The 21806-nt window shown below is 47.7% G+C and overlaps 1 protein-coding gene across 1 annotated transcript in view; it reads right to left on the minus strand.

The window, feature by feature from the left end:
- Esrrb (estrogen related receptor beta) overlaps positions 1 to 6714 on the minus strand; it is a 95726-nt gene extending 89012 nt beyond the window's left edge. Inside the window, exon 1 of the mRNA XM_057782748.1 lies at positions 6596 to 6714. Within this exon, the coding sequence (XP_057638731.1) occupies positions 6596 to 6645 (50 nt within the window). The 5' untranslated portion in view covers positions 6646 to 6714. The remainder of the gene's footprint in view (positions 1 to 6595) is intronic.
- Positions 6715 to 21806: the final 15092 nt, after the last annotated feature.

Below are 21806 nucleotides of genomic sequence, written 5' to 3' on the forward strand. Positions count from 1 at the left end.
CCAGCTAGCGGCTGTTGTAATCGGCCAGAAAGGAACACGCTATACTGCTAAACAGAAAATTGATCTCATCTGAAGCCAAATGATAAAAACAAACCTGATCAGAGTTTGGGCAACTACCTTTGACCCTTGAATAAGATGGCATTGAAGAATAAAATAACATTTTCTAGAAAACCATTCCCTGAAATGTCTCCACCCTGGGCAAAGCTGAATGATAGAAGGGAATAAAAAATTGGAGGTCTTAAAGAAAAAGGAGAGAAATTAATTTTTAAGATAAAAATTTATGCATGTTTAAAAATACAACAAAATGAAGTTTATATATATACACACATATAGTCGCCTTTAAATCTAAGAAAAACTTTAGATTTAACTAATTTTAATTCTCACTGGGACAATCCTAATTTTAAGATATTCAGCTGACAATCCCCCCCCCCACACACACACCTTATCAGATCCCATACAAGAAGGGCAGATGAGCCACACCTATTTTTCTCAACTTAAGAAGCCATCTGACCCTTTCAACTCCAGCTTGATGGTGTGGCTATCCAGGGACAGCAGAGGACATGGGAGGCCTGAAGCAGAATGGCCCAGGTACTCGAGTGTTCCTCCAAACGTGGCCATCTGTTAGAGGAGAAGGTCTGCCTTGGCTCTCTCTCTCTCCTGGGTCTGCCCCAGTCCAGCCCAGGCTGAAGACAGAAAACAGGCCTTGGAGAAAAACTAGAATCCTTTGTGCGACAGGAACACCAGCCAGTAGGTCCCTCTGTGATCCCTTCCCTACTCTGGATCAACTTCAAGGTGAGAGTTTCTACTGGAATGTCGCCAGGCCTGATCTCAGCTCAGGCAAGAGGCAGGCAGGCAGGCAGGCAGGCAGGCAGCCTTTTGTACACTGTCACTCATTTTAAAGGGTTGGGGGGGGGGGCTTGCACACGCGGGCACACACAGAGTCACACAGTCGCTCCAGAGCAGAACGACCCAGGATTGGATGTAGCTCCTGATGGTATCGCAAAAGGGCTTGACACTTCTTTACCCCAGTACTTATAAATTAAAATCCCCTTAAGATCCTCTGATTTTAATCCTGACCAAGGGAGAAAGGCAAGGGAGAGAGAGAGAGAGAGAGAGAGAGAGAGAGAGAGAGAGAGGAGAGGAGAGGAGAGGAGAGGAGAGGAGAGGAGAGGAGAGGAGAGGAGAGGAGAGGAGAGGAGAGGAGAGGAGAGGAGAGGAGAGGAGAGGAGAGGAGAGGAGAGAGTCCACACTTGTACCATGTTGGTTTTCTGTTTCTGGATGATGAACTGGGGTCTCGGCTCTCAGTGAATGACTCTCCACAAATCTCCTCCAAGCAGGATGGCCAGAAGCTGGGCTGCCTTGCAGAGCACACACTCACTCAGACAGAGCTCAGGTCCCAGGATGCACTCACTTCCTGCAAGCCGGCTGCCAGAGGCAGGGTGGATACAAGCCCTGGCTCCTCAGCCCACAGTGCTTTGGGCAGAAGTCACCCAGAGCTCTTTTTAGAGCTTTGTTTTCTCCAACTTGAGTCCCATCGCCACGGGACCAACCAGCCTGCAGTCAAAGGCTCCTATCACACCGGTCCCAGGGTGGCTAGGAGATGAGGAAGGAAATGCCCCAGCAGACAAGAGCACTAAGGGTCACTAACTCAGTGTCCTAGGGAAGAAAAATCTCCAAGTACCAACCTCTTCTATTCATTGCCCTGAGAGCCTCGCCCAGAGGAAGGGGTCTGGTCCCCCGCATAGCTCTGCTGTTGTCAGTGAAGGACCAGGGGCCCTCACTGTTGGCAAGAGACAGGCTGATCCTTTGAGGGTTAATCTGCCCGGCCAGCTTATCACAGGGGTCACTGAGATGGGCAGAGACCAGTTGAGCATCCCAGTCCCCCATGGCTGGTCTGCTAATTACATTTGCAATTATAAGCACTACAGCCTCCCTACATGGGCCCAGACCACATTGGGTCAATGGGACAACCAGATGTAACCAAGCCCCAGGCCGCTCTGGATCCATCAGGAGACACTAGGGCCAGCTGAAGCCTGTGGGCCCCACCTCTAAGGAAAGGTCCTCTCCGTAAGCAAACATTTCACAGAGATGGTTGGGACAGCAGGCACTAAGGAGGCTCTGTTTGAGGTCACAGACATATACCACTGAATTTTTTTTCCAGTCTTAAAAGCAGCAGGGAGTCTCAAGGGCACACAAGCAGAATGTCCAGGGTGCTTCCAAAATGGATGACTGGTTTGGCTCCAGCCCATTCTTAACTCAACCCTCGCAGTTTGTAGGAGCCACCTGCAGACCCTGGACTCACAGCCCACACTTGCTCCGTGTATTTTTGCAGGACTACAGAGCCCCAGGAGCTGAGCATTCCAGCCAAGCTGGAACATTGCAGTAACAGAGTCAAGAGAGTCACCAGAATCCACGGTAGACATTCTCAGGGGCCATCAGCAGTGCTGGCTAGGCAGAGCAGAGCTCCTATCTATGTGGGAAGAACACTTTGAGGGGTCTCCTGCTGAGAGAGGTTGGCAGACCTGATAAAAAGCTAGCAGGCGATGAGGGCGTCGGGATTAGGGCAGTCAGGGTATGGCTCAGGCTTTATTTGAGAAGGTAAATCATGGCCTAAATATCTACCATTCTTTCCTTTAAATTTGGACCATGACTTAATCAACTTGAGATGACAAGTTCCAGGGAGCCGGGTCAATAGCACCCTGCCTCTGGTCTGTCCACTGCCCTCCTCCTCCGCCTGCAGCCTAGCCCTTCCCAGGTACATCCTCAGGCACTGCCTTAGCCGGGAAATTACAGAGACCTCTACTCCAAAGAAGCAAGGCATCCTGCAGAGGACCAAGGAAGGAGAGAAACTTTCCAGTGACTTTCATCTCTCTTCAAAAACCATTTGACAAAATGTCCAGCTACAGGGACAGGGATGAGGCACAAAGCACGGCGGTGTTATGAGATCTTGACTGAGGACAGTGCGCTCTGCGAGGGCCCAGTGCGACATCAAGTCACTATCACAGCCTTCCCCGAAAGTCCCCTCTGTCCCTTTCCTCCTGGACTAAATGGGATATTTATTGATTACTCCAAATCAATAGAATGAAAATGTTCCTGTTTGGGGGATCAAGTTGTTTCTCTTGTGTATGCTCTTAGAAAAGAAAAGAAAAACCCATCTTTTCATATACTGTAATTATTGGCAAAATAGAAGATGGTTTCTAAAGAAAAGGAATTGATATAATAATCAGCCCCAAGAGGAAATTTCCAAGGATACAGGGCTGTCATGGACCAGGAAGGGCCTGAGCACTGGCTGGGACCCTGTGACACTGACCTAATGTTTTTTCTATTTATTGCCCCAGGGCTGAACAATTCTGCCCAGCTCTCCCACGATTCTCTACCACCTAGCTACACCTTCAGGGGAGTGGCAGACAGATAAAGGTTTATTTTCTGCGGCCCCTTCCCTGAACAAAAACCACAGCTAATGCCTCCACTCTGATTTATTTTTGCATGTACCATTAAAAATTAATCCCCCCTTTGTTTTTCTCCAGGTCACTGATTTTGAATTACCATGTGGCATTTTTCCTACGTGTGAACCCACATATTTTACCTTCGGGACAGTTTGTTCTTTGTTTCTTTAACAACAGCATAGTGGTCCTCCTCCTCAGAAGGTGGCGAACTCCACCCCACCCCACCCCAGACACACACATTGGGTTTTCTGTGCCTCTGGGCCCCTAGTGAGTGCATCATTGACTCGTTCCCACACAGGCACAGGAGAGCACATTTGCCCTGGCTTCCGCAGGTCATAGGTGGACATAAAATACTGATTAGGAAGGGTGACCCAGGATGGACTATGGGAAAATGAAGACGAAGTGCGGAGAGGTAGGAAGGTACATGTGCGTGCTCTTTTCTCACCTGGGACAGTGAGGATGGCAGAGTGTGACAGATGCTCTCTGTGTGTTAGGAGGAGAGCTTCAAGCTTCCCCTTCTCTGAACTCACACTGCCTGTGCCCTTGGGCTTTCTTGGGTCTGGGAATGTCAATTACCACGTGGAGGTAAAACCTGTATGCACAGAGCACATGATCCCCTCCCCTCAGCCCACTCCACTGCAGGTTCTCTGAGAACCTCCAGCCTGTGGTAGATGCTTGCAGGCCCCCATCCTTCCAATAAGCCAATGTGTGCAGCCTCCTGTTGGGTTACTTTGCTAGAGGAAGCCTCCCTGCCACCCTCCAAACACCACCCTCTGTCCTTGCCAGGCTCATCCTCCTGCCCCGGTGCCTCTGCACCAAGGCTTCTGCACACACCTGTGTGAACTGCTGGTTACAGCTCAGAGCCACTGCCTGGAAGGGCTTCAGTTTAAAAACAAACAACAAACAACAACAGCAGTTCACAGCTGTTTGAGTCCTCAATGACAGCAGGCATACTTTTGACTTTCGGTAAGGCTCACGGATGAAGAAGCTATTGTTATTATTATTTGGAAAAAGGAAAAAGAAAAAAAGAACCAGAGAGGGTAGAGAATTCACAGCACTGCCAGGTTTAGTTTAGAAATGATTTCCTCTTTACACCTTACCCAGACCTCCAAGACCTTGGCTCCAGCGTCCTGTTTGTTGCCTTCCTGACATTCCCCTCTTATTATTCCACATTTCCCCCACAAACTGAAATCAGGCTCTCTGCGGGGGCTGCAAAGAGGCTAGCTCTTCACCCTGGAGCTGCCCTGGCTTACGTGGTCAACACTACCAAAGTATACATCCCTGCCCCTCCACAAACACGCACACACATTTTCATATTGATTGATGATGACTTGACCCAGGGACAAACACTGAGATATTTCGAGCTCCACGGAAGAAGTCACCTCCGGAGAAAGGGAATCTAAATAATTTAAATAGCCAATATTTGTCGTACTTGGTAATTTTATGCGAGGAAATGCCCAACAAGCACCACACTGTCCATACCCTCAACCTATTCTTCCCCCGGAGTTCTCCTGGTTCTCATACTCCATCCTGTAGCCCCAGGAGCCGCAAGCAGCGTAACCTTGAGAGAAAATGAAAAGCCACTTTTCAAGCTGATGGAAGTCAGAATCCATTATAATTAAGGACCCGCTTTCCTTTTCCTGCTCACCACCTCCGTCTAACTCTCTGTTTAAATTCTGTAGGTATCTGAAGAACTCTTTGCCCCGGAGAAAATCGTAAAACTAGAAGCGAAATGGTCAATGTGGGGACGTCCAGGACAACCCCGCTATCAATGCTACGGTGCTGCGAAGTTGCCTCCTTGTGCCCGCCCGCGGCAACAGCGTGGTCTCCGAGGTGAGGTGGAGGGTTCGAAACTTCACCGAACCGGACGTGATCCACAGCCTTTATCTTAGAACTGCCTCCAAGTTCTCTGGCGGGATGGCGCAGGGAAAGAATAAATGGTGGGAAAAGGAAGGGACCGTGGTAGGTAAGAAAACCTGACTTCGGTAAGTTTGTTTCAGAAGAAAAAGGGGGGCGGGGGAGGGAAGAAAAGCACAAAGTTACTTAGAAAAGCTGCCGGCGAGAAGCTAGAGTTTATATTTGATTCGTTTTATCTCTATTATTAAGCCTGCGGAGGACCATTTTCAGGTCCGCACAACGGGTCCGAACGCTCCGGGATCCACCCAAGCGCAGTGGGATACGGAACGCCAGAGCGGAGAGCCTAGTAGGTGCTGGCGCAGTCTGTACGGCCACCTTGGAGAGCGCGGGTGGCCCTGTTTGAAACGTAATAGCCGGAACAGGACCCCGGGGCAGAGACTCGCGGCTTAGGGTCAGTTCTTCCCTTCCTACCCAGCAGTCTCGGAGAACTGTCCCAAGACCCCGGAGCTACAAAGAGTCGCGCGTCCAGCCGCCGCAGCCACAGCCACCCACGTCGCTCTCATAACCCACGTTCTGGCGCTACTCAGCCAGCGGCGGGGAAATAGCGCTCGACAAGCTGCCCAGAACCTCCAACTGACTTCACCTCCATTGCAGCGGAGCGGGCCGCCCGGGCTCCCGGTGGGACACGGTTCTCCTAGCAGGGCGTGCAGAGCGCAGCTCCCGGCCTCGTCACACCCCAGGGGGCTCCTGGGACCACCGCGCCGAGCGTCCCGCCGGGACCCCGGTGCCCGCGCAACACTGACCGCCTGCGATTCCCGACTGGATCCAGCATGCTTGATTTTCTAACCCTGGCTGAAATCCTATTAGGTACCTAGGATGGAAATCAAAGCACCCGCGGGGAGGATTCCTAGGACGGGACAGAACACCCTTGCAGCCACGTTCCCGCACCTGTCCCGGGCTTCCGCCTTCCCATCACGGAAATGGAGATATTTTGTCACCGAGAAGCAAAATCAGAGTGAATGAGAACGCGCCACTGTTGTCTAAAAGTGAGGGCTCATGAAAGAGGATGCGGGAAAAGTTAAGAGGAGGGTTTAAGACAGAGAGAGAAACCAAGCAAGTGTGTGGCTTTCCCCCTACTAAGTCCCCGAGTGCCCTCCCTACCCAAGTCCGTGTCACTTCAGGAATGTGTATAAGAGGAACTGCGACATCCAGGACAGAGACACTTGGATGGGCAGAAGGGCGGACGGACTGACGGGCGAACAGACAGACAGTCGGGAAAGTAAGGCACCTACTGGTTGTGGTAGCCGAGGGGGTCCGGGATGCAGAGTTCGGACACGTCCATTAGTCCTGTTTTAGCATTCCCAGTTGGAGGAGACCGGCAGCAGGGAAATCACGAGGAAGACGAGTGAAGGGCACAGGCGAGGTGTGAGTCCCTGGCCGGGCACGGTGAGCGCGAGAAGGCGGAGTGGGAGGACGCGGACCGCGGCGGGGGAGCCGGAGGCAGGAAGCCGCGCACAGCCCCGCGCTCCCACTCATCCGCGCGCTCAGCGAACGGGCAGAGGGGACGCGAAGCCTTGGAGGAGGCTGGGGCGCCCGACACTTGGAGCCCACTAACCCTACTGTAGCTTTAAGGCTGAGAGACTGATGTATGATTTGGCTCCCATTGGCTATCTCTCAGGGGCTGGACTTAAAGTGACAGAATCGAGCTGGGGTGGGGGAAGGGGGGCCAGCCCGAGAGACTTCAATGGAATAGGACACTCCCGCGGACAAGCAAGGTCTCCATCTCCTGTGGAGTGGGAAGGCTGGATTTTTAGAGTCCTATAGCTTGCGTTCTTGCTCTTGCAGCTGAAAAGCGGAAAGGGGGTGGGTGGGACTTTTAGGGGGAGGGTGCCAACATATGCACCCCCACCCACCCACCCGGTACACAGCTCTAGGAACCAGCAAGCTTGGCGAACCCCTCCTCAGCCTCTCAGAATGGGTTTGTTCTCCAAATTACAAACTAATCACATTTGGCACCATCACCACCACGGAGCAGCGGCCAGGGGCTTAGAAATTCGTGTTTTGTACCTAAACACGCCAAGGGTCAGGCCAGCAGCAGGTGAGGTGCAGCCAGCCAGAGGAGAGAGGCAGATTCCCTTCCCTGCTCCTCTCACCTGGGTCTGCTCTGAACCGCTGGCATGTGACTAGATGCAGGGTATATGTCCATAAAATGCCTCTAGACTACAAAGTCAGGCTTTGCCCATTGCCAAATCTCAATAGTGTACCCAGGACACAGGCCCCGGGCCTAAATCCCTGTCTGCTTGAAAAAACACAATTGTGCTTTTAAACCCCCAACATACTTGTCGCAGCTTCTCTGAGGCACAATTTGACACTTTCAAATGCACACCTGAATTCCCAGCTATCAGCACACCTGCATCCCTGTCTGCCTCTCCCTCTGTGAACCAGAATATTATAGGCTGCCACTATACCAAAATAAGCCATAAGTCAAGTCCCAACTCTTCTTGTGGGACTTTTCATCTTTGGAGATGTGCCTGCCATGGGGGTAATAATCAATCTGATGACTCAAATGAGTGTGTGTGCTGGTGTGGATACAGAATTATTTAAAGGGGGGGGGCCCTCAGGAGAGACTATTACCTTCTTCTCTCATAGTCTACAAAAGACAATGAACAGTGTTGGGAGGGGGGAGACATAATTTCATTACCAAAATAATGTCTAAGTTGACTATACCTGTATGTAACGCTGTGTTTTTAAGGTAAAGCAGGGAAGGAGGTGGTGGAAGTCGCAGGAGGGGTCAGCCAGTCTGGAGGGGTCTGGGGACTAGGACTGGCTGTAGGGGTGACATTTGTCTCGAATGAAACACACTAGTCAGGGCTGTGCAGGCAGCTGATACGGATCACATGTGCTGGAGCAGAGGAAAGCATGGGGTGATATGGAGAAGTGGATAGGGATGTTTGCTCTATCGACAGACCCCCACATACCTGCATCATTTAACAAATGGTATTTTATTAGAAACAAAGGGATCCAGAGACGCTGTCCTTGACCTTGGTTTCTAAGTGACCCCCCCCCACACCTCTTGTGGAGGCCTCAGTGCCTGTCTGGCTTCTCTGAATTGTTTCTCTCCCCAGACCATTCTCCAAGCACACACAGGCTCGATAGTGATTCGAAGACGCACAAGCAATGACTCTCGTTACAATATGGAACGAAGCCTGATCTTTGGCCTATATGGACATCTTCACACGACAGGATTCTGTGGTCCCTTTGTACCCCATCCGCAGCCCAATTGTTGTACCTGCTACCTAGAAGACCCCTCTCTCTCTCTCCCAGACAGTGGCAGAATCTTCAGCCAGTCACACTGTTTCAAGTTGCTTAACAGAGTTAGCAATCACATGTATATTGGTGCGAGAGGTACTGCCCCCCTCCTCCCTAGACTGGAAGTCCCATGGGAGGGGTGACTGCATCTGCGCTGTTCACGGGAGAATCCCAGCGTCCAGTACCCAGCAGTGCAAAACACTTTTTTAAAAGATCCCTTTCCCAGGATACAGCTGTGTGCTGTGCTGCCTTGATGTGCCAGGCAGCAGCAGCAAGAGCCTTCCCTCAGCCCTGAATCATGTGAGGCCCGTAGTGTGCTGTAGAGGTAGGCTATGAAGTTCCCTAGGCTGGGTCTAGTCACTGCCTTTCCAACCTGTGATCATTTCAATTCATGATAGGTTGATGGGATGCAGCCCCAGCCTGGCTGAGAAGCACCTGCGTTTAGGATTCTCCCCAGGTTTGATAAATGGAGAGATTTATACATTTCCGCGTGTGCTGAGACGTCCTTCCCCAGGTCACACAGCAGAAACTGGCAAAGCATTGTCAGCTGAGGTCTGAATTTCTGCTTGAACCACTCCTTAACGTTTGCAGGCCGGCCTGTCTCTTGCCCTGCCTCCTCTTCCCTGAAGGCAAGCTCTTTCAGAGACTGTGAGGTCAGTAGCATGAACCTCTGGGTGTATTCTACACATCGACCCACTGGGTATGTGGGCACCTGTGCCCACCTCTTACAGTCTGATGGACTCCTGGGAGGGCAAAAGGAATTGCTAGCTGGTGGGGGGGGGTCAGTTTCATGACCTGCTCTCCCCCACCCCAAGCCACGATCTGGTGACCGATTTTCTACAACCACGGTCATACAACACAGTCTACTCTGCTCCAAAGACCCATCTTCCCTCGGGACAAAAAGCACCAATCGGACCATCCGCACCGACCTACCCCACCCGTTGCTGTGTTCCATCATAGCTGGGCTCAGTCCTTAATGTTGTTATAATGTCTGCACCTGGGTCTTCTGTCATCTTCGTAGCTACTTGCAGCGCAGCGATCCTCACGAATCAAACCTTTGCTCCTTCAGAGATGGGTCCTGATTTTTTCCTCCCTCCCTTGGGACAGACTCCCCACACCAGCATTAATTCTTTTCCACAAATGAGGTGGTAGTTGAGAAATGTCTCTCGAGTTCCCTCATTTCTCTCTTCTACATGCTCTGTGACCAACCACAGGAGGAAGCTGCTTGCCTCTCTCAAGTCATGAAACTCAGCAGAACTGGTGGACCCAGTATGGTCCCCCAAGAGGACTTGACCACCCCCCCCCGGTCTCATCACTAAATAAGACCCACTGGGCAGTTTTAGAGGGTCTACCCTCTGGTCGCTAAATCCAACAGATGTGAGAGCTCATAGTTTGGTTAGGCCGTCTCTGTCCCCCATCCATTCCCGCAGCTCCTGAAGTCAAGGGTGTGTGGGTGAGGACAAGGTGGTGGGAAACAGCCAATGTGTGGATAGATTTCTTACCACCAGACCAGGAAGAGGAGGCTGACTCCATGGAGTTGTCTGGATCATAAGCCAAACCTGATTCTGCTCCAGCTCACAGAGAGTTCTGGGGAAGGCGGGCCCTAGGAAGGCATCCATGGACTGTCCACAGTAACTAAGGCAGGCTTGACTAAGTTATTGACCTTAACCCGAGCATCCCTGAGGACAGTGTGTCATGGGCTCCAGGCCAGGGGAACGGCTCCAGTCACACATCTCTGCAGATCTGCTGCTTTCTCACATGCTTGCATCGGGGTATGGAGTTATATCTCCCGGTGGGGGCCAGCAGACCGCCAGCCCATTGGCTGGCGCTTGTGCCAAGGATCATAAGGAACTGATAACGCTAACACAATGTGAGTTTGTGCTCTGTAATAGTCTCCTGCTGACAGATAAATGCTACAGAAATATGATGGCTTTCCTGACGCTCCAATGGGTCATTACTGGGGCTACAAAGCTTGGATTCTATTGGCACTGCCACCATGACACCAAAATCTATGAAGGGGGCGTCTTCAGTGGATAAATGCTGGGGCTCTCGCCTAACACCACTCTCTGAAATCCATACCAGGGGTCTTGGAAGAATGTCCAGATGTTCCAAAACTCTGTTACCTGCCTCCTCATCACATACCCCAAATAACTCATGCTCCCCAATACAGTTGAATAGTATATTGAAGCTTCCTGCTTCGTCTCACAGGTTGGTTCTTCCTGTAGGTCCTGTGCGGAAGACAACTGAAGCCAGCAGGGAGAACGAAGGACCAGGGAATTGGGAGACAAAGGCCTCCCCCTCCTTATTGTTGACAAAGTTCTGGGGGAGGAAGAGAAATGCTGGTGAAACATGAAAAGAGAAGAGAAAGAGGAGCGAGGGAGAGGAGAAGAACAAGAAGGAAAATCGTGCCTTGACAGTACCTAAGCTAAGAGGTCCTGGACACCGAGCTATTGACTGGATGAATGATCTAATTAAATATTTTCCATCACAGTGCATTGTGGGTTTTTCTTATAACAAAGAAACTTGACCTTATTTTTGTCTGTGTCACATATTAATTTATCATCCAATTTCTTGTGACTCTGGCATCAATTTAAGCATAAAACATACTTGACTTGAAACGATAGTATAAGCAATTCATCTCGAGCCTTATTGGTAAAGAAAAAAAAAATTCTCAACTGGATGACAGTTTAACTACAAATGTCCCACTGTCAAAAGCCTCTGAACACACACAAAAAAAGAAAAGAAAGAATAAAAGAAAAAAGAAAGAAAGAAAATTTGCTTTCAAACTTACAGATTAGAATGTCATTCCTCTGTCTGTGTGTGCATACATGTGTGCCATGGAGAAACATGTTGAGGTCAGCTGGCAAATCACAGGAGTTCCTGCCTTTTGCCATGTGGGGCCCAGGAGTCGAACTGAAGTAATGTGAAGTAATGGCATTTAATATTAGGTGCCTTTATCACCTAATCACTTCACACAAATTCATTCTCTCTCTCTCTCTCTCTCTCTCTCTCTCTCTCTCTCTCTCTCTCTCTCTCCCCCTATTCATATTTCTAGTCTCAGCTGTTTTAGGGAAAACAGAAAAATACATGAAACTTTAGAGAAATTGATTCTAACACTTAGGTGATATTAAGTGGGAACAAAGAATCATGTCTGCTGAGCCTGTCTCAGTATTGGTACCAGATTCAAAACTGGAGTAGTGAGTTCCAGGCCAGGTAAGGCTACATACCAAGGGGAAAAAATAAAAAATTGGAGACTTTGAGCTAGATAAGGCAGCACATGCTTACAATCCCAGCTAACGGGGCAACGGAGGCAAGAGAACTGTGAATTTTGAGCCAAAACGACAAATCAACAAGACAAAATAAAAACACAAACCAACAAAATCCCTACGGTCAACTAGGGATTGTCTAACGTGCTTTGATTTCCTAATGATGCAGTTAAATAAAATGCATTTTGCGTCTGCTCTCACAGAACGTTTTGCAGAGAGTGATATAGACAGACAGCTTCCAGGTTTTAGGGGAAAAAAATCAAATGGGAAGGGTTTTGTGAAGTGTAACATACTACACCTATGCAATCCACGATAAAGACGATAGCTTTCAGTTGAGCCCTTACAGGAGTAAACTCAGGCCCACCACTGCCTTCCCAGATGTATGATGTAATTAAACCGATCCCCTCGGTGAGCTCCCCCACTGCTCTGAATGATGCAATTATGAATGGGTCAGTAGCAACTCCAGATGAAGGCTCGAGCTGTGTAGCAGGGCCATCCGCAGCTTCTTTATTCTTCATAAGCAACTGGAAACTCAGGGCCACAACAGATTCCTGACTTAGGAGGAAAAAGACAGACCGGGTAGCGAGGCGAGGCTGCAGGAGAACCAAAGCGAGTTTAGAAAAATGGGTAAAAGGCAGTCACTGATCCAAGATTTAATATGGATAAACACCAGTAATACACTTGTCAGCGATGACCCTCCAAGCCAGCCGCAGACTGTAGGATGGCTGCGGGGAGAGCAGCGGAGCAGAGAGACACCTGGGGTCAGAGTAGATAGCACATTAAACACGGGCACAAGGTTCAATGGCATGATAAACACGGCTTTGGGGTAATTCCACCAGGCCCAGCAGAGCAGGGAGCAGCAGTAATTCCTCTTTACTCCTGCTGACTGAAGGCACGGTGAGGTTTATACTCAACCCCGGGGACTTGCTTGGAAAGACAACTGCGAGGGTGACTGGGAGAAAGGAGATGTCAGCAGCCTTCTGGAGGGCACGGCAACCCCAGAGAAAGAGGGACAAATTCGGGACGAGGAGGGGTGGGCTCTGTGACCTACTGAAAGACATGCGTGGGTCTCAGGCTCCCCGACTGTTCCCTGCTTTCTCTCACCTACAGCTGTCTTTGGAGCGCCCCAAATTCTATCCTTTTCTCTTCCCTCCATGGATTGCTTTGAAGCAGGGCTGATTTTCTTTTGCTCTAGTTTTTTTGTTTGTTTGTTTGTCTTAGACAAGGTCTCGTTGCACAGCTCTGGCTGGCCAGGACATTGCTATGCAGACCAGGTTGGTCTTCCAAGTTTGTGGCAATCCTCCTGTTTCCTGCTCCTGAGTACTGGAATTACAAGTGTGAACCACCACCTAGGGAGCCAGGACTAAGACCAAACAAAATAAAACAACCCTGCCTGGGTCAGTGATGTCTTACTTAACTCTCCTGTTATTCATTGGCCCTCTTTGGGCAGGGAGGGGCTATAGCTGAGCAGGGGTTCTTTTGGTCCTGTATCATTTCCTTGCCCAGCTTTGTAGAATCTAAGGAAGGACTAGATGCACAGGTGTGTGTGTGTGTGTGTGTGTGTGTGTGTGTGTGTAGGGGAAAATGCTGCTCCTTGTTGCTCTAGCTTACTTTACTTGGCTTGATTTGCATTTGGCCCCGAGGGTAAGCTTTCCCAGGTACTCTCCATTCCTACCCCAGATTTCTCTTCACGTTTGTTTTTCTGGAGTTGGAACTCAGGCTCTGACACACCGGACAAGCACTCATCACTGTGGTACACTTTCAGCTCTTAACCTTTTGAGACAGGGTCTTACTAGGTGGTCCCGTCTGACCCAGAACTATTTGCCTACCTCCCCTTTTTTAGTGCCTGGATTACAAGCATATGCGACCACACCTGTATGCTCATGCCTTAGTGGTCAGAATTAGGTCACATGCTCACCCCCAATTAATCACTGTCAAAAGAGAAATAGCCCATCACGACTGCCTTAAAATGTGTTTACTCACAGGAGGGAGAGGCTCAGTTTTCTTGAACACATGAATATTTAGAACAAATATTGAAAAAATTCAATTCTCTTAAAGAAAGTAGAGGTAGTTCTTGGGAGCAACCATTAGAGACTCACAGCTGGTGATGTATCATGGGCAGGAGATGGGTCAGACCATCACGACAACAAGCACAAATAGGGTTTAGTATATATGGAATATAGGAACAAAAATAAAATTGGTCAAAAGTTGTTTTTTTTTATTAGCATCTTGTTTTAGCAAATTCCAAACCATCAATAAATGCAAAAATGTTCCTCCCAAGAAAGTCTTTTGTTGGTCAAAGTCCTAAGCAATTGCTGCAGTTGCTGGTGCATATACATGCTACAATCTTGCTTACAGAGCTCAAAGAGCAGCTTTGGGGGTTGGTTCTTCCCTTCCACCATGTGGGTCCCAGGGATTGGACTAGCATTTCCAGACATGGTGGCAAGTGCCTCCAGTGGCTGAACCATTTACCTATCTCTGACTTTAAACTCCTAATCATCCTGCCTCTCTCCACCTCCAAGTACAGAGATTCCCCGGGAGCCATCTCAGTGAGTTCTGAGGATGTGTTCGCACTGATGGATAACAGCCGTCTCCCAGGCTCTGCAAGAGTCCAGATGTGCTCTCAGAACTCCCATGACCTGCCCCACTGACAGTGGTTTCCTAACTGACTAATTCTGCTGTTTGTCATATATCACCAATGAAGACATTCTATTTTCTTCCTTTCCTCCTTCCCTCCTCCCTCCCCCCTTTGACTACTCAGTCATACAATTGGTCTCATGTAGCCTAAATTGGCCTTGAATCCCTTAGATAGCCAAGGATGACCTTGAACTCCCATCATTCCATTTTCACCCCTGCCCCCAAGTGCTTGACTTATTTCTATTTCTTATTTAATCCTAGTGGACTTTCTGTTTTGGTAAGTGTCTTAGTTACTGTTCTAGTGCTGTGAAGAGACACCACGACCAAGGTAGCTCTTATAAAACAAAGCATTCAATTGGGGCTTGCTTATGGTTTCAGAGGGTTAGTCCGTTATCATCACGGCAGGAAGCAGACAGCCATGGTGCTGGAGCAGTAACTGAGCTTTACATCCTGATCCACAGGCAACAGGCAGAGAGAGAGAGAGAGAGAGAGAGAGACTAGGCCTGGCATAGGCTTTTGAAACTTCAAAGCCCACCCCTAACGACACAGCTACTTCAACAAGGTCACTTTCTAATCTTTCTCAAACAGTTCTACTAACTGGTGGCTAAGTATTCAAATATATAAGCCATGGGGACCATTCTTATTCAAACCACTGAAGTTCATCATTAAAATCGCATCATTCACACAGGCAGTGGTGGCTTATGCCTTTAATCCCAGCACTCGGGAGTCAGAGGCAGGCAGATTTCTGTGAGTTTGAGGTCAGCCTGGTCTATAAAGAGTGTTCCAGGTTAGCCAGGGCTGTTGTCCAGTGTAGCATGAATTTTAATTGGTCTTAATAAATAAAACACAGAGTCAGATATTAGAGGTGAAAGCTGAAGAATCAGAGAAGCAGTGCAGCCAGCCACTAGAGAGACCGTTCACCTATGCTGAATCCTCAGACCGAAAGGTGACTCTGTTCTCTGACTGCATCCTCAGACTGAAGGGGCGATCCTCAGGCTGCATCCATCTCTACCAAACCTCAGACTGCATCTGAGCTCCCGTCTCCTCCTGTCTTATATTCCTCTCTCTGCCCAGCCATATCCCTTCCTATCTCCACCTCCCTAGTGCTGGGATTAAAGGTACGGGGCAACCACTGCCTGGCCTGTAGTGGCCTAACTCTGCACTCTGATCTTCAGGCAAGCGTCATTTGTTAAGACACAAATAAAATATCACTAAAACACAGAGAAACCCTGTTTTGAAAAACCGAACCAAACAAATGAACAAATAAAAAGGCAACATTTTTATTTCCTATCCCTTTTCAAGTCACACAAGTAATGTACTAATTATTGTGTGTTTTCAGGCTCAGTGAGCTGGAAGGTGTGCAAGCCAGCATTTTGGGGCACCCACTCAGTACTGGCTCCTAGACACTGTTCTGCTGTTTTATTCTTACCACAGGGCAAGCAAGGCACCCCACAGCTGGGGTGAGCACCACTGCCCTCATGTTACTGCCTGAGGAGGACATTAAAAGTCTGAGGGTACATTGCTCAGGGCCAGAAGAAAATTTGGACTTAAAAACCAAGTCAAATTCACCCCCAAATTACTCTCTGTCCATTTTCCTCTGCTACCTTTGACAGAGCCAATGCTCGTGGCTTTTGGGGCTAGCCTGGGAATCTAATCACAATGGATAACAGGGGAAACCTATGCTTAGTTCAGGGCTCTAGAAATTGGCCTGTTGGGAGGCCACTGTGGACCAGATCTATCCCATGGCACTTGAGTTCATCAAAACATGACCACTTCTAACAGAAGAGCTGTCAGATCCGAATCAGGTACGCTATCAGCGAGGAAGGGAGAAAACCTCAGAAGGAATGAGATGTCGGGGAAGAAACTCCCAGTTATGGGTGGGAGTCAGCGCTTATATTTTAACTTTTAGTGACTTGGAGAAAGTGAAGGGCGGCCGGAAGAAGACAGAGGTGATGAAAAGGAAGACCATCGCTGCCAACTTAAAGCTCCTTGTTAGGGCCAATTGCTTGGTTAGGGCAGGCTCAAATAGGCAGCCCTTCTGAAGCCAGCTGGATACAGCTTCTGCACAGATACCCAGGAAACGGGGATCCCCTGAGCTAGGATAGGTTTTCTGATAACACAAGGATGCTTGCGACCTCGTGTTTCTCTCTTTTCCAACTGGAAAGGCTAGTCAAGCATGAACAGGTGGCTTGATTTTCCCGTTTCTCCCAACACCAAACAACACACATTTCCCCTTTGGCTCTGTGGGTCGTGGCTAACTTAGCATTGCCAGTATGGTGACTCCCTTCCTGCTCCCCATATCAAAGGATTGTCTCGAGTAGAGAGTTTTATGGTGGACCGATTCCTTCACATCCCTTGAACTCTTCAATTCACGGGTGAGAGACTCGTCACTAGCAGACGTGTTTTTGCCTGTGGGACAGAAGAAGCTCCATTTGAAAGCGCTGGTTTTGAGACTTTAAAAGAAAGCCCAAAATAGCTATCTCCCACTGAAACTGAACCTCAGACTCTGATACATAAAGCAGCCAAAAAGTAGTTATCCAAGTTCAGACAGGAGGGACGGGATGACCCCTGTCCTCGTTTCCCCTGTCCTCCCATGTCTGGGAAACCCTCATCATTGTTGCTTATGCCCATGCTCTTTGCCATCGAATCAGCATCCAGCTGACACCATCTTGGTGGCTGGACCCGAAGCACACTCACGGCAAGTACCAGGCTCATCCTGGTGGGTACTGAGACTTGGTTGTCCTTTACCCGTGTCGTGATGTCCACGTGGATTGGAGTCTGGGATGGAGCCTGGGACTGGGAATGTTATAACAGGCAAAGAACACTGGTGTGGGGGGCCTTGCACAGCTGAGTTCAAACTTTGGCTGTGTCCTTTGTTAACAATGTGATCCTGGGGCAGAAGATGCCTCTGTGATGTGACTTCAGTGTTTAAGGTGGTTTGTCGAAAGTTGGGCTGATAGTTGTGTGCCTTTGATTCTAGCATTCAGGAGGCAAAGGCAGAGTAGACATGGGCAATCTCTGTGTTCAAGGCTACATGGTGAGTTCTTGGCAATCTAGGACTACATAGTGAGAACATATCTCAAAATAAATAAATGAAGAGATTGATAGATAGATAGGTAGATAGATGGATGGATAGATATATTGATAGACAGATGGATAGACAGATGATAGATTAGATAGATAGATTAGATAGATAGATAGATAGATAGATAGATAGATAGATAGATAGATAGACAGACAGACAGAAGGATGGATAGATAGATACATAGATAGATAGATAGATAGATAGATAGATAGATAGATAGATAGATGGATGGATGGATGGATGGATGGATGGATGGATGGATAGATAGATAGATAGATAGATAGATAGATAGATAGATAGATGATAGATAGATAGAGATAGGTAGGTAGGTAGGTAGGTAGATAGATAGATAGATAGATAGATAGATAGATAGATAGATATAGATAGGTAGGTAGATAGATAGATAGATAGATAGATAGATAGATAGATAGATAGACAGACAGACAGATAGAGGATAGTTGATAGACAGATAGATAGATAGATAGATAGATAGATAGATAGATAGACAGACAGACAGATGACTTAAAGTTGTCTGCTGCGGGCTGCGTAGGCCTCAAACAGTTCTCACATGCCTAGCATACAGTAGGCATTAACAGCGACTGGTTTTACCCCTTCCTTTACTAAATGGAGGTTCTGACCTCAACTCTGGGGACAGGAAGCCTGGTCCTCCCATTATAAAATGCCTGGTGTGTGTCCTCCTTGCATTTCAGCCTAATAAGGCTCAGCACCCGTAGAGTAGAGTACAACCGAGGCATTAGCTAGTATCTACTCTTGCAAATAATGAGTAACTAACAGATGCTCCCGACTGTCCCATCCTATCTTTAACCCTCAAAGAGGCTAATTCATCTCCAAGATGGACCTGGAGCACGATCATTTCACTGTTCAACTTCTTGTGAGCATCCAACCCAATAACCCAATGCCTGGTTGTTCACAGTGACCCACAGACTCCCACATAAGGCAGAGATGAGACCAGATAGGCAAGACCATCTTGAGAGATGCTGTGGGTCTATTTTGAGTCTTTATTGTGGCTCAGGACAATGCATGCCTTACAAGTACCTAGACTTCTGTCAGGTATGAAAAGAACTGCTATTCCTGAAGTCCAAGATTTAACCATGGAGGCAAATCCTGTCCAGACAAGGTGTGTGTGTGTGTGTGTGTGTGTGGTTTTTGAGATAGGGTGTCTCCATGTAACATGTCTGGCAGTCCTGGAACTCACTTTGTAGATTAGGTTGGTCTTGAACTCACTGAGATCTTCCTGTGTCTCTGTGAGTTTGAGGCCAGCCTGGTCAACAAAGCAAGTTCCAGGACAGTTGGGAATGCTACATAGAGAAACCCTGTCTCAAAAAGGAAAAAAAAAATTTCATGAGCAGTAGAGTCCTGATGGTTCATGGATCTAGCTGTTCCTGAAAATTGACTCTTCCTTAGACATTTTAGTAGTTTGAATGGAAATGGCCCCCATAAGCTCATAAGGAGTAGCACTATTAGGAGGTGACCTTATTGAAGTGGGTGTGGTCTTGTTGGAGGACGTGTGTTACTATGGGGGCAGGTCTTCTATGCTCAAGCTGTGACTAGCTCAATTCACTTCCTGTTGCCTTTGAGTCAAGATGTAGGACAATCACCTGCTCTACAGCACCATGTCTACCTTCATGCTGCCATGCCCCACTATGATGATAATGGACTGAATCTCTGAAACTGTAAGCCAGGCCCCAATTAAATGTTTTTCTTTTATAAGAGTGCTGTGGTCATGCTATTGCTCTTTACAACAATAGAAACCCTAACTAAGACACATAGATAAAGCATGACCTTTAAGGGCGTTAGTCCTAGTACCTGACATCTTTTACTCCCAAGAGTCCTGGTAAATATGGGTCACATCCTGCCACATTGCTGGATTTTTCCTTCATGTTATTTTCCCCTCATCAACATGCCTGATTTCCCTAGAACCTTGTACCAAGCAATCGCTCAAAACAAAAGTTTATCTTTTTCTCCTAAAAAGACACACTTGTATTCAAATATACAATTATAGCAATTATCCTGTCCTAAACAAGGGTGCCTCCAAGTCCTTTTTGTATCTGGCAATGCCAACAGAGGTGTAGATCTCATATTGGAAATGCTTGCGACCAGAGCTGTTTTAGATTTCTTATTGGGGCATATTTGCTTACAGAAAAAAGAGACTGTGAAGGGTGGGACCCACATCTACATGTGAAATTCATGTATGTCTCATGCACACAGCCTAAAGGTAATTTTAGTGTGCTTCTTTGCCCAAGATGGATGACACGGGGTTAGCTGTTGAGTTTTCCTCTTGCAGGGTTATATTGGTGCCCTGAAAAGTTCTCAGACTTGGAGATGAAGGATCCTCAAACCTTGAGTCCCAGCTTAGGCTAGAGTTTTTGGGAAGCATGCATAAATAAAACCATTTAAAATAAATTGATCCTACACTGATCATAGCCCGGATGGTCACAGGCACTGCTCTGCTAGCCTCTTTCTGTTTGTTTTGCATCAGAGTCTTATGTCATCCATGCTGTCCTGGAACTCACTCCGTAGACCAAGCTGGCCTCAAACTTTCAGAGATCCTCCTACTTCTGCCTCTGAGTGCTGGAGTTAAGGGCACGCACCACCACACCCAGCCATCGACAGCTTCTTGAACAGTGGACAATCCTATCACCAAGATCGGGTGGCAGTTCTAGTTTTTCAGGAGGAGGAACAAGACTTGATATGAATCAGCAATGTCCTCCCTACTGGGGATACTAGATGGTTATAGTGGTGTCTTCTCTCTTTCTCTTCGTACTCCTGCTTTTGAGACAGGATCTCATCTAGCCCAGGCTGACCTCAAACTCACCGTGTAGCAGAGGATACACTTGAACTTCTGATCCCTCTGCAGGGAGTTCTTAAGATGGTCCTGTAGAGCTGAGAAAGGTGGTCCCTGCTTTTAATCCCAACATCTGAGAGGCAGAAGCGGAAAGATCTTTGAGTTTGAGGCCAGCCTGGTCTACAGAGTGAATTATAGGACAGCCAAGGCTACACATAGAGAAACTTTGTCTAAAAAATGGGGGAGGGATTTTGTAGACACTGCAGTCCAACATCACCAGGTCCTTATCTGCCAGGTGAGCCCTGCCATCTGTGTTTGAACCCACCTTGAAGACGTCTGAATTTCTTCAATGTTGGAACCACTAATCTAATTTTCAGAAATACTAAGTATTTTAAATTCTTAAGTTAGTTTTCTTATAGCCAATGCTGATGTCTTCAGATTCAATGAATCCTGGAGAAAACATCTTTTTATAACATCTATTACCAATTTATTAAAAAAAAATTTCAGATAGATTCTCATTAGGTAGCCCAGGCTGGCCTCAAATTCATAATCTTTCTGTTTCAGGTTCTTAAATGCTGGTATTGAAGGTGCACATCGCACACCTAGCTCATTGTTTATTTTTAAATTATATTATTATTATCATCATTATAGTGTGTGGGTAGTGCCATGGCTGTATGTAGAGGATAAAGGATGCCTTTATAGGATTGGTTCTTTCCCTTCACCTTTACAAGAATTCCAGGGATCAAAGTAGAGTCCCCAGGCTCATGCGGCAAGTACTCTACCCTATTAGCCACCTCAACAGCTCCTTGTTCCTAATATTTATATACTTATCTTCCTAGATTTATTTCTTTCATATTTATTTTTATTACATGTATGCATTGTGTGTCTGTGTATGTACATGTGAGTGCAGGTACCCTTGATGGCCAGAAGAGGGCATCAGATTCCCCAGAATTATAGGCATTTGTAATCCACCCAAAATAGGTGCTAGAAATGGTATTTTGGTCCTCTGCAAGAGCAGAATGAACTCGTTATTTAACTTTATTTTCTTTCCTTCTTTTTTCTTTCTTTTTTCAGTGCAGAGTCTCACTAGCACAGACTAGCCTTTAACAAATCATATAGCTGTGGCTGACCTTTAGTTCCTCATCCTTCTGCCTCTGTTCTCCAAATGCAGGGATCACAAATGAACACCACCATGCTCAGCTTGTTTCCTAACTTTTCATTTAAGAACAACTTACGTTCAGAAATGTCCATCTATCCTAGGTGTGTAATGAGTGCAGTTTTCATGAAACAAACGCAACTCTGACCCTGAAGAAATCAAATATTGCTAGCATCCCCAGTGTCCCCCTTGGGCCCAATAGCCACGGACTAGAGCTGGTCTGAGCCTTGGAGACATTGTATGT

Source organism: Chionomys nivalis, chromosome 10, assembly GCF_950005125.1.
Source record: "Chionomys nivalis chromosome 10, mChiNiv1.1, whole genome shotgun sequence".
Taxonomy (NCBI): Eukaryota; Metazoa; Chordata; class Mammalia; order Rodentia; family Cricetidae; genus Chionomys; species Chionomys nivalis.